The following is an 11,182-nucleotide window of genomic DNA, read 5'->3' as shown; positions in this document are numbered from 1 at the left end:
GAAGGGGCTGTGGCCTCATTTCCATGCAGCGGCCCCTGGCCCCTGAGCGGCCCGCCCATTGTGTGCCTGGCCTGGCTCACTGTCACAGCCTTTGTGGCGGCCTCTCCCCCCCAGGGGAACGCGAAGATGGTGGGGGTCCCGGCCCCCCACCAGCTTCAAAGGGCAGGTTCCCCCTTCCCACATCAGGCCCCATCCAGACCCGAGCAGAGGCACCGGTGGCTGGCTCCAGGCAGGGACCTGAGCCTGGTCGTGGGGGTGGGTTTTGCTGTGTTGTCCCCCCTCCTAGTCTTACAGGGTGAGGAGCCGGGCAAGCATGCTTTGAGCACGTGGGGGTGGAAGAGGCCCCGAAGGAGCAGCCTGCAGAGGGTCCAGGCTGAGTTGGGTGGGCCCCTCCCGTGGGCCCCTCCCCCTCCTCCCCCTCCCCCTCCCCTCCCTCCCCTCCCTCCGCCTCCCTCAGGACACCTGCTCTGCCTCTGGGAGCCTTGGTCCCGGTGTGGGAGGGCTGGGGAGGGACAGGACCGGGGTGCTCCCCTCAGAGGAAACGTGTGGGGTTCCTGGTGCCTGGCGGAGGGGATCCGGGCCTCGCTGCAAGGGCAGGTCTGTGGGTGGGGGCCTCCCAAGCCAGCACTGGAAGCTGTGGACCATTTTGTGGCTACAGGGGACCCAGAGCAGGGATGGGGCTTGTAGTCCCTTGCAAACTGTCCCCTCCTCCCTAAGGCTGAAAGCCTCAGCCTCCCCTCCCCAGGCTTCATCTACACTGCCAGCGCCACTGGCCTCCTGCCTCTCCCTACCGCTGTGGGTGGCCAGACCCCTGTCCCCCTCCTCCCCAACCTGGGAATGGGGGCAAAGGTCAAGCAGCCAGGAGCCAGCTGTTCCCAGATGTGGCCACAGCCCCACCCCTTTCTGGAGGAGTGACAAGCCTTGCGCCCAGGGGGGCGGGGGCGGGTGACGAGACAGCAGGAGCCGCGAGGGCGGGGGTTCGTCACCGGTTTCTGTGGGTTTGTTTAATCCCACGCCATTCGCCATTCGCAGGCTTTCGCGGAAGGCTGCAGGGAGAGAAGGGGGAGGGGGTCTCGGCCCACGTCCCGCCCCCAAGAAGACACCTGACCTGTCTCCAAGTTGCCGGCCGGCCCATGGTGAGAGGGGCCTTTGTGCGCATGGAGGAGGCTGCCTGGAACCCGGAGCCCTGAGCCACCCGGCTGCACCGCCCCGCACCCTTCACTCCGAGGTGGGAGCTCGCAAATAAATCCACAAACACAAAATCTCGTGTGCCGGAGAGAGACTGCGGCGTGGGCATCGGCAGAGAGCAGGTGCGGGGAGCAGCGAGGCCGCCGCATGCGGAGGCTGGGCCCGCGCCGGGGCCTGGCAGCAGTAAGTTGACTCTTATGAAACCTTGGGAGGCTCCAGGCCCATCAGGAAGGTCCCTACCGGATGGGTGGAGGCTGGGGACCATCTCCCTTTCCCAGCCTACACCCACGGGTCAGCTCCACCCCCACACACAGGGCCATCCTTCCTCCCGGAAGGCCAGGGTGATGGGCCGCTGGTTACTGGGAAGGGAAACGCACAGCCTCGGTGCTCAGGACTCGAAATGTCAAAATGGCAAGAGGAAATAAAATGCCTTCAGGCTGCGCAAAGCTTGTCTGATCCAAGGGAAGGAGCGCGACACCCCCACATCTGCCCTGCCTGCGGAGAGATCTGCTGATGGTGAGGGAGGCAGGGCTCCACCAGGGAAGGGAGTGAGTCTGCTAGGGGTGCTTACCCTTCCCGGCCCAGGTGGAGCCAGCCCGGTAGGAGAGAGATCTGAAGAAAGATCTGGGGTCTGTAAACCTGAGCCCCCTTCCCCCCCACCTTAGAATGCAAACAAGCTTCAGGGAGCTGGAAACCAGAGCCGGCCTGGGCCTTTCCAGGAAGCCAAGGGTGGTGGGTAGGCGTCTGCCATCGCACCCCGACTGGACCCGGACCCTTCGTGGGAGAGGACGGGGTGGAAAGTCCAGAGGCAAGGCGGGAGAGCGAACTGGGGTTCAGAGTCGGGTTTCAACACCATGGACAGCGGACCCCCTGCAGCTGCAAGTCTCCCCACGTTGGGGTGAGGAGGGGTATCCTCCACCTGGTGGACAGAGGCTGACAGAGGCCGAGAGCAACAGTCTCTGACAGAGCTGAGTGCCAGCTGCCCAGTGTCCCCTGCCCTCCACCCCGCCAGAGAGAGTGTCCAGCTTGTGTCCCGCGATGGCTGCCAGCCCCACGGGCTTTGGGTGCCTTCCTGAACGTCGGGCAGGGGGTAGGTATGTTGGGGGGGAGGGGGGGACGTTGCATGTCTCAGGCGAGAGAGCGGGGCCATCTTGACACCGCAGAGGACGAGGAACCGCGGCTCCAAGGGTGAGGCTGAAGCGGCACCGAAGGGTGAGGGGAGCTCCAGTGGGCTGAGGAGGGGGTGGGGGCTGGGGGTCCCAACCCCCTTCCCCGTGGGCTCTCCGTAGCTCCCTTAGTGCTGGAGAGGGCCCGAAAGGAAGGAAGCAGGGCAGTGCACCCAAGGTGGGAGGGTCGGTGGGCTCCGCTCTGAGGGCAGATGGCACAGGGGCCTGGTTGGCCTGAGGGAAGGGGAGGGGGGCAGAGGCCTGCTGGCCCGGCCTGGGCCTGCGGCTCCCTCTCCGTCTGCTCGGGAACAAAGGCCCATGGGGGAGGCCTGAGGTGGTGTCGCTTAGGAAAGCCTGGATCCTTGGCCCTAGAGGAACAGATCAGGGACATTCCTCAGAAGGGCTCCAAGCAGAGGGCACCGGCTCAGCAGTGAGGCCAGGAGGTGTTGCCTGGGGGCAAAATCTCCCCATCCCGCTCAGGGCACTGTGAGAAGGGGGAGCAGTCTTTGATGGCGGGGGGGGGGGGGGTCGCTATCTCCCTCCTCTACATAAACGCCCGCAGAAGCCCCTGCACCCTGTGATCTCTCTGCAAACCCCTTCCCTTCCCGTGTAGGCTGGAGGGGGCCGTGCCAAATGACGGTTTGTGAGCGGGAGGGGGGGGGCGGTGTGTGTCACGGGGGCCAGTAGAGGAGGCTCCAACCTGCAGCGAAAGCCTGAGGGCAGAGGTGTGTCTTCGGTGCGGCCAGGGTGTGGGCCAGGGTGTGGGCCGGGAAGGCCTGGCTCTCGCGGGTGTCGGTGCGCGCCCAGAGGCGCTGCGGCTGGTGGGCTGTGGGAGGAGCGTTGGAGTGCGGGCGGGGGGGAGGCGTTTCCGTGGGCAGACGTGTGGCCGCAGGGTGCCGGGCACGGTCGAGGGCGCTCGAGGGCGGCGTCCGTGTGAGCGGAGGAGCGCGCGGGGCGGGACGCGGGGAGTGTGCGCGGGAGGCACCGGGCGCGCAGTGCGTGTGTGCGCGTGTGCGCGGCGCGCGTGCCCCGCAGTTCTCAAGGACACCTCGGGGAGGCGGCGGCGGAGCCGGTGTCCGGGTGACGTCACCGCGCGCCCCAGTATAATCGCCCGGTGCCTGAGCCGAGCGCGGATACGCGCGGAGGCAACTGCGGCGGCGGGCGCGGGGACAGTCGCGCCGGGCCGGCCTGGGCGCCCCCAGCGCCGACCCCGCGGACGCTCGGCTCCCAGCGGGCCCGCGGCGCTCGTGGACTTGCCCGGCTCTCTTCGCGGCGGTCCACACGCCCTCCTGCGCCCGGGGCAGCGGCGTGCGGGGCCGGCGGGCGCCAAGAAGGAGGCGGGAACGGGCGGCGCTGCGAGCGGAGGCGGCGGCGGCCGAGGAGCAGCAGGCGGCGGAGGCAGCTCCCGCCCGGGACGGGTAACTGCGCTGGGGGCCGGCCGGGGCGAGCCTGGCGAGCGGCCTCTCCGGGTCTCCCGTCTCTCCACCAACGGCTGGAGCGCCTTCTCCCCTGCCCCGGCGCGCGGGGAGGACGCGTCCGCTGGGTTGAAAAAGACACTGGTGTTCATCTCCGAGCATCGAGATTCTTTCTTTGAACCGCACTCGTGGCGCGCTCCTGGGCCGGGCCGGGGAGGGACGCAGCAGGGGGAGAACCGCTGCACAGAGCCTGGCGCTGCCCAGTCGGAGCGGGCTCTGCACCTCTCGGCGGCCCGCGGGAGGCGGCGGCCGGACGCGCACACCCGCTGGCTCCCCACCTCGGCTCCTCCCCGAGATTCCACGGGGCCCCTGGCTTCGGGGACGCCCCAAGAGGCTTGCTTGGGACCCCCTCCCTGCTGCGGAAGGGAGACAAGAGTGGGCTCCTCAGAGTTGGGGGCGGATCCGGGCTGGAGTCCGAGGAAGCACCGTCGGCGTGGCGCAGCGCCCCCGCCCCGCCCGCCCGCCCCGCTGCGAAGCCGCGGGAGCGTTCGCGGCCTTGGGGCGAGGACCCCACGCGAGCCGGAGCCGCGGCCCCGACCCCGGCCTGGCCGCCCGCCGCAGCCTGAGGGCCCCTCTGCGTGTTCACAGCGGACCTTGATTTAATGTCTATACAATTAAGGCACGCGGTGAATGCCAAGAGAGGCGCCTCCGCCGCTCCTTTCTCATGGAAATGGCCCGCTAGCCCGGCCGGCGGCGCCCCTCCCGCGGGAGGAAGGCGAGCCCGGCCCCCGGCGGCCCCTCGCGCCGCGGACAAATCCGGCAAACAATGCGCCCGCCCAGAGGGCGGCCCAGCTGCCGGGCCGGGGACCAGGCCGCGGGACACAAAGGGGCCCGCTTGCCTCGGGCGGCGCAGGGCGGGTGGGGGTGACCGCGGGGGAGCCTGCGGTCGGGACGAAACTGCGGCCACCCGGCCTCGGCCCTCGGCCACGTGCGTCCGCAGCGGGCGGCAGGGTACGGCAGGGTGTCCGAGGAAGAGCTGGGGCCGGGAGACAAAGAGAGAGGGTCCGCAGGGAGCGGCAGAGTGGGGGGTGGGGGCCGGCGCGCCGTGTGCCAGGAATCGACTCTCGGGGGCTAGCGGGGCTCGGTTTGGGGAGGTCCCGCCACCACGCGGGCGGGTCGGGGCGCTGTCCGCGGTGCTGGCGGTGGGCTGGCCCCGCGGGACAGGAGCGCCACGGGCGCAGGGCCAACTGTGTCCCGAAAGCCACTCGCCCCAACCGCGGGCCCTCTGGGCAGTTGCCATGACAACGAGGGAGGGGGTGGGGTAGGGTCTGAGGTCACTGCAAAGTCTGTCCTTCCTCGGTCCGCTCAGCGACGGGGTGGGGGTGGCCCTCACTGAGCTCCGGGAGCTGTCTCCCAGCCTGGAGAAAGAGACACTCAACAAGGGTAGGGGAAGGGCGGGGACAGTCTACACCTGCGTCCAGGGTCCGAACCAGGGCAGGTGTGTGCACCCGACCGCATCCCTCCCCAAACCTCGCTCTGGACTATGCGGGACTCAGGCACGTGAGGCTCCGCAGCCCAGGGGGAGGATGGCAAATCCCTCCCCCACCATCTGCAGCCGCAGTGACACCCACTCAGGTTTGCTGCAGGCATTTTTTTTTTCTGTCCTCAGGAGCCAGCGCCACCTGCTGGTGCCCTGGCAAGGGATCTGTGTGGGCTTCTGCTCCCTTCACCGGCCAGGCTCCCCCAGCCCCGCTGGCACCTTGGGTCACTCAGCTGCCTCTGCCCCAGGACAGACAGGCCCCCAGCCACGGTCCGTGGGGAGCACAGGACCTGCGCCCCTTCCTCTCCGCAAGTCCCCAGCCCTGGCCTGGCTTTGCAGCCGCGCCGGCTTCCGTCTCAAAGCCGGGGCAAGGGGCCTTGGTCTCCCTGGATTTTCCCTAGGCAGGGAGCTGAAAACCTGCACAAAAGGAACCCACTTAGGTTTCAGGGTGTGGCCCCCCAACCCCCACCCCCTCTGCAACTGCAAGGCAGGAAGCCTGCCTCCCCAGCTCTTCCTCAGCACTGTCCCTGACATGCACGCCTTCAGGCACAAGCAGCAGCCAGGGGGACCCCGTCTTCCCACCCCCACCCCAGTCAGGGTCACTGCAGGTCACTCCAAGGACAGAGTCTAACCTCCTGTCACCCTGAAGGACAGGGAAGTGCCAAGGTGGCCCCAGTAAGCCTCGGCCTGACCGTGGTGCGGCACAGCTGACCCCACAGCTGTGGGGTGGCCCCTTCCGCTTCCTTCCTGTGAAGGGGGTGCAGATATCACCCCCAAGGGCACTTTCAGTCTCGAGGGGGGCCCAGGGTCACTCCAGGACAGCACTGAAGGGCCCGGGTGTCCCTGCTGGGCGTGGAAGGGGTGTGGCCCTTGTCCAGTCTGAACTTTCTCCTGGGGCTGCTCCTGAACAGGCCAAGTGGACCTTCCTTCCCGGGGAAAGTGGCCTCTGCTTCCCTGGCTCTCCGGACCAAAGAGGGGGCTGCGCCCTGTACTTCCCCCCTGTCTTCCTGGGGCTTTGGCTCCTGACCAGAATGGACCTTTGAGCAGTTACAAGATGGGCTGGGGGAGGACACCCTTTCCCCCAGGCTGGCCAGTCTCTGCTGGGGGTCAGTCTCTGGGAGCCCTGATCTTCTGAAACCTTCCCGCACAGGAGGCCTGAAAGTCACAGAGCACCCGCACCAGTCTCCTGGGTGGGTCCGAGTCCTGCGGGGGTCTCGGGGCCTCCAGTGAACAGGCTCTGCCGGGGCTGGGTAGCTGGGTAGCTGCTACGTTGCAGGGCTGAGCCTCAGACGTGCGCTCTGCAGCCAGCTGGCACTGAACATCCGTGCACAGCCTCCCTCCTGCTCACACAGGGGCTTGCACACTCTGACACGCGTCTGTGCTCACATATACCCACATACAGACCACTGGCCCCACTCCAGGGGGGGAGCTGGACCCCCTGACCAGTGCTAAACATCCCCAAGCTCCTGGTCAGGGCCTGGCCCGCAGGATACCCCCTAAGGAGGAGCTAGGGAGTCACCCAAGGGGACACCTAGGGCGCAGCAAGCTTGGATGAGCTCTCAGAGCACCTCAGGATCAGCCCAGGCCTCTGCAACAGGGAGCCACCCCCAGCGTGGGGCCAGTGAGGAGGACATGAGCAGAAGGCAAGGGACCCCCATTTGGCCCGCCAAGAATCTAGCTCTGCAGAGAGGACTTCTCTGCTCTGAATAAAACCTAATAAACTGCCAAGACTGGTCGTGCCCACGCGAAGCCTCCTCCCAAACCCACCCAGGTGTCCCCCGACTTCCAGCACCACCCCACTCGGATGCAGCCGAAGAGGGAGGTGCCGCAGGGCCAGAGTGGCCTCTTTCCCCACACTTGGGTCCTCCTGGTCCTGCTCTGGCCTCACCTCTGAGGGAGGGCCCCCTCAAGGCCAGGCCCCAGGCAGGCCTCCGGCTGGTGCAGAGATTGAGAGCTGGGCTTTCTGGGCCACCTCCCGGTCCAGGCCGTAAGCCTGGGCACTGGTAGTGGATGAGCCCATAGAGCAGCAGACCCTCCGCAGCCCCACCTTCCCTGTTGGGCTCCCGGGGGCAGGTGGGGTGGAGTGCAGGGTAACGATGTCTGGGGAGAACGGAGAGCCTGGAAGTAAGACGGTGAGGCGCTGCTTGTCCTCGCAGGGCACTTGCACGGACTGCCCTGGCTGCCTTGTGAGCAGTCGGCCGCAGCCAAGACGAGAATGGCCACAGAGACGGACACACCCGGGCCCTTCCCGGGCCTGCACCCTACCTCTGCCCGCTCGGCTGATCCCCCAGCCCTCACCACCCAGGGAGCTCACAGCAGGAAGGCAGGGGTGGGAACAGGCACCAGAAACGGTGCAAGAAGAGGCCTCTCTCCAAGCCATTCCTGAAGATGCTCCGATGGGAGTGGGGCCTGCTGACAGCTGAGGGCGGTCAGCCCCCTTCCCCGGGCCAGGGGTGGAAACTGGACGAGATGGAAAGGCCCCCGCAGATAACAAGGCTCTCTCGGCTCACGGGCGTGCCGAGCCCATCTCAGGTGCTCAGCCACAGTCAGCAAGCCCTTTCTGGCGGACCTGAGGTCCCCGTGGGCCTCTGCAAGACCGCTCCCTTCCCCACTCCCCACCCCCGAGTCCTTGCAGCCCCCAGGCAGGGCTTGACCTCAGAGTCACCACCCAGCGGGGAACTCCGCACTCCAGCCTGACCGCCGTGTGAGCGAATGCCAGGAGCTCTAGACATTCAGGAGGGCACCGGAGCGTGACCACTCTGGACCCTTGCACCGAGCCCCCGCCCCCCTCCCCACCAAGCCGGGACCGACACCCGTGACCAGCCCCGGGAAGTCCGGCCCCGCGGGTAAAATCTGCACCCCGCGGGAACAGACGACCGACAAGAACAGGCCTGGGGTGCCCTCAGCCCTAAGCCGCGCCCCGTCATGGCTCAAAAAGTGCACAGTCATCTCCACAGCTGGCAGGGCTGCCCACGCACCAGGCTCAGGTAGAATCTCAAGGCACAGCCAGACAGCGCGGAACCCTCCACGCAGGCACCCGTGGAGAGCCGCAAGTGCCGATGCTCACGACGTGGGGGCATCTTGCAGGATTCTGTGCTGGACGGGGCCCAGAGGGACCCCGGGCACTGCACAGACAGCAGAAGTCAGCCCCAAAGGCCATCTGCATGGGCGTGACAGCAGAGGAAGCCCTCTCCCTGCTGGGAGACTGCCCTCTGCCACGGCACCTCCAACCGGGGGAGGAGGGATACCCAGGCTCACGTGAGGTGAGGCCCCTGCACACCCGGATGCTCTACGTTCATTCACTCGACAAATATTTCTGAGCCCCTCACAGGGACCAGGCCGCAGGCGCCTCCAAGGTCTGAGCGAGGCTGCAGAACGTGGGACCCTTACGGGCCAAGAATGACACGGGTTCCTGCACTCCTCCCGGGAACCCAGCTGGAACTGAGTCTGGAACAGAGCAGGAGGTTCTCGATGGTGGGAGGCAGGAAGGTAGGTCCCCCCAGAGCCACCACACATGAGTAGTCTTTCCCTCCCCATCTGTGCTGGACAGCGAGCTCAGACATGGTCACTCGGTGAACGTAAGCAGTTATTATCATCGTCACCATCATGATCACCATCATCACCGTCGATATCCCTATCACACCATCAGTGCCATCACCGTCATCGTCATCATCAACCTCACGGGGTGAGGCCGACAGAGCCCCCTCTGGCTGGTCCTGTTTTTAGTTCTCTGAAGCAGTGTGGGTGGGTGAGCACAGCGAAGAAGACACAGAACCACGCAACTGTGCCACCGGAAGGTCATTCGAAAAGCCCTCGTGCTCCTAAAAGGGTGGCCGCATGCTGAGAACACAGGAAAGGCAGTGACCGGGTGGAGACGGGAGTGGAACGGTCCAGTGTAGGGCTCTCAGCGACAGCTGGGTGTGTGAGGCTTAGGTCCCCGACCCCGCAGGACGGCTCTCCTCCAGCCACAGAGACCCCCAGTCATCAGTGCTCAAGCAGCCCCGGGCCCGGCCAACCCTGAGCCATGTCCTGTGCCCTTTCCCCGCGGTCCTCCAAAATGTCGGGAAAGCCCCTTGCCTTGGCACCCAAACCGCATCTCCCCAACCACTTCACACCCAGGGAGTGCGGGACCCCCGGGGGCAAGCAGGCTTTGCCTCCCGGTTTCTCAGAGCCCACCCGCCCAGAGACCAGAGAGGGTGACCCGAGAGCCCACAGAAAGGCCTGTTTCCAGCCCGATCCCACTTTTCTCGCGTGCGGAGAACCTAAGGAGATGCTCTGCCCCAGCACCCAGACGGAGGGGAAGGCAGGATTCCCCCAGGGACCCCTGTTTTGTCTCGGACCATTATCATCTTTACAACTGACTGTCAGTGTTACCAGGGCCCACACACCTGCGCGTGTGTGCGCTGGGTGTGTATGCATGGGCGTGGGAATGTGCACGTGTTTGTGTCTGTTGGTGTATGTGTGGTTACGCGTGTGTGCGTAATTAGGTATTTATACGTGCCCGTGTGTGTGCTCACGCATGCATTTGTGCATTTATACACACGCTGGGGTGTGTGTGTGTGTCCATGTGCACGCATACCTGGAACACGGGGCAGCTCGAGGCTAGGGAAGAGCCGGCAACCCTTCTAGACCTCTGGGCTCCCAGCGGCCCTGGGCTCTCCTGCCGGAGCCTTTCCGTGTGTTCTAATGGAAAGGCTCTTCTGCCCACCTTACCTCCTCCCCAAGTCACCCTTCAGGCCTCAACCTCATGTTTGTCTTCCAGAGGCTTCCGTGACTATCCAAGGACAGGCATCAAAACCCCAGGGTCCCTAAGGCACAGGCTCTCCTTTGGTCATTTCTTTATTCCTCCGCACCCCGGGGTCCTTCACTGGCCATCAAGGCCAGGGACTGGCCGGGAGAGGCAGACCAGGACCCAAGCCATCATCCCAGGCTGAACAAGGTCTACCTTTCTCTCCAAGGAGGAGAGACCTACTCGTCCTCCAGACCAGTCAGGGCCTTCCTATTCCCCCACCCCATCCTGGCGTCACCAGGTGGTACCCCCTGTGGCCTATGGACACAGGCAAGACAGAGCCAGCCCTGCGACATCCCCACGTGGGACCCCAGGCCACCAGGTGCAGATTAGAGCTGACGAGCCCCAAGCTTCACTGTCCCCACGGCCCCAGAGTCCAGGTCGTGGGCCATCCCCAAAAGGCTGGGTGGGCTGTGTCTTCCGGGCAGCACCCCCACTTACCCCCACCCCACAGCACCTCACCCCTGTGCAGCCGGGACTCTGAGCACCAGGAAGTCCCCCCAGAAGGCTGGGCCCCCACCCTGGCTCTCAGAGGTAGGGACAGACATGGGGCCTGCTCAGGGCAGAGCCACAGCTGAGGGAAAGACCAACCCCCCGCCAGCAGCTCGAGTACAGCCCCCGGCCTTGGCCTCCTCACCCACAGCCCTGACCGTGTCTCTCTCAGACCACCACCCCATGCCCTTGCCCTTGCCCTGACCTCTAGATGCAGATGCCCAGGTGTCTGCTGCTCCCCCTACCTGCACTCAGACACCTTCTCGCCACCGAACCCCAGATAGGGGCTCGCCGGCCGTACGCCTTCTCTGGGTGCCCAGGGCCCCCTCCTGGCTGCCCCTGCCCCACAGGCTCCCTTACCTGTGCTTTCTGGGGGGACCACAGACTTCTGGCGACCTGCCCCAGGGCCCTCAGCAGCCCACAACCCCGGCTCCCCCCGCATCCTGGTCCTTCTCCAGGAAGACTTCCCGGCCAAGCATATATCCACACCGTCTCTCCTCCCTCTTTAGTGTTCCTGCAGCAGGCCATGGTCTGCTCACCCTCTGGATATATCTGCGATCCCTGGGCGGGGCGGGGGGGGGGGGCATCCCCC

The 11,182-nt window shown here is 66.1% G+C and overlaps 1 protein-coding gene across 1 annotated transcript; it reads right to left on the bottom strand.

Moving 5' to 3' along the window:
- Positions 1–439: 439 nt before the first annotated feature.
- Positions 440–4,196, bottom strand: LOC111559738 (vegetative cell wall protein gp1-like). Its single transcript, XM_023251010.2, has 2 exons — positions 3,055–4,196; positions 440–2,722 (listed from the first exon to the last, which is right to left on the bottom strand). Exons 1-2 carry the CDS (start codon positions 3,919–3,921, stop codon positions 2,699–2,701), a joined length of 891 nt encoding a protein of 296 aa, XP_023106778.2. The 5' UTR covers positions 3,922–4,196; the 3' UTR covers positions 440–2,698.
- Positions 4,197–11,182: the final 6,986 nt, after the last annotated feature.

Source organism: Felis catus, chromosome A3, assembly GCF_018350175.1.
Source record: "Felis catus isolate Fca126 chromosome A3, F.catus_Fca126_mat1.0, whole genome shotgun sequence".
In the NCBI taxonomy this organism is placed as follows: Eukaryota; Metazoa; Chordata; class Mammalia; order Carnivora; family Felidae; genus Felis; species Felis catus.
This window is presented reverse-complemented; position numbering and strand designations above follow the sequence as displayed.

Bases quoted from the DNA above. Each gene is read 5' to 3' on its own strand.
- LOC111559738 (XM_023251010.2), bottom strand. From the start codon at position 3,921: ATGAACACCAGTGTCTTTTTCAACCCAGCGGACGCGTCCTCCCCGCGC. The intron at 2,723-3,054 runs GTTGGAGCCTCC...CTGTTCCTCTAG, and splicing joins CCCTCAGGCTTTCGCTGCAG to GGCCAAGGATCCAGGCTTTC.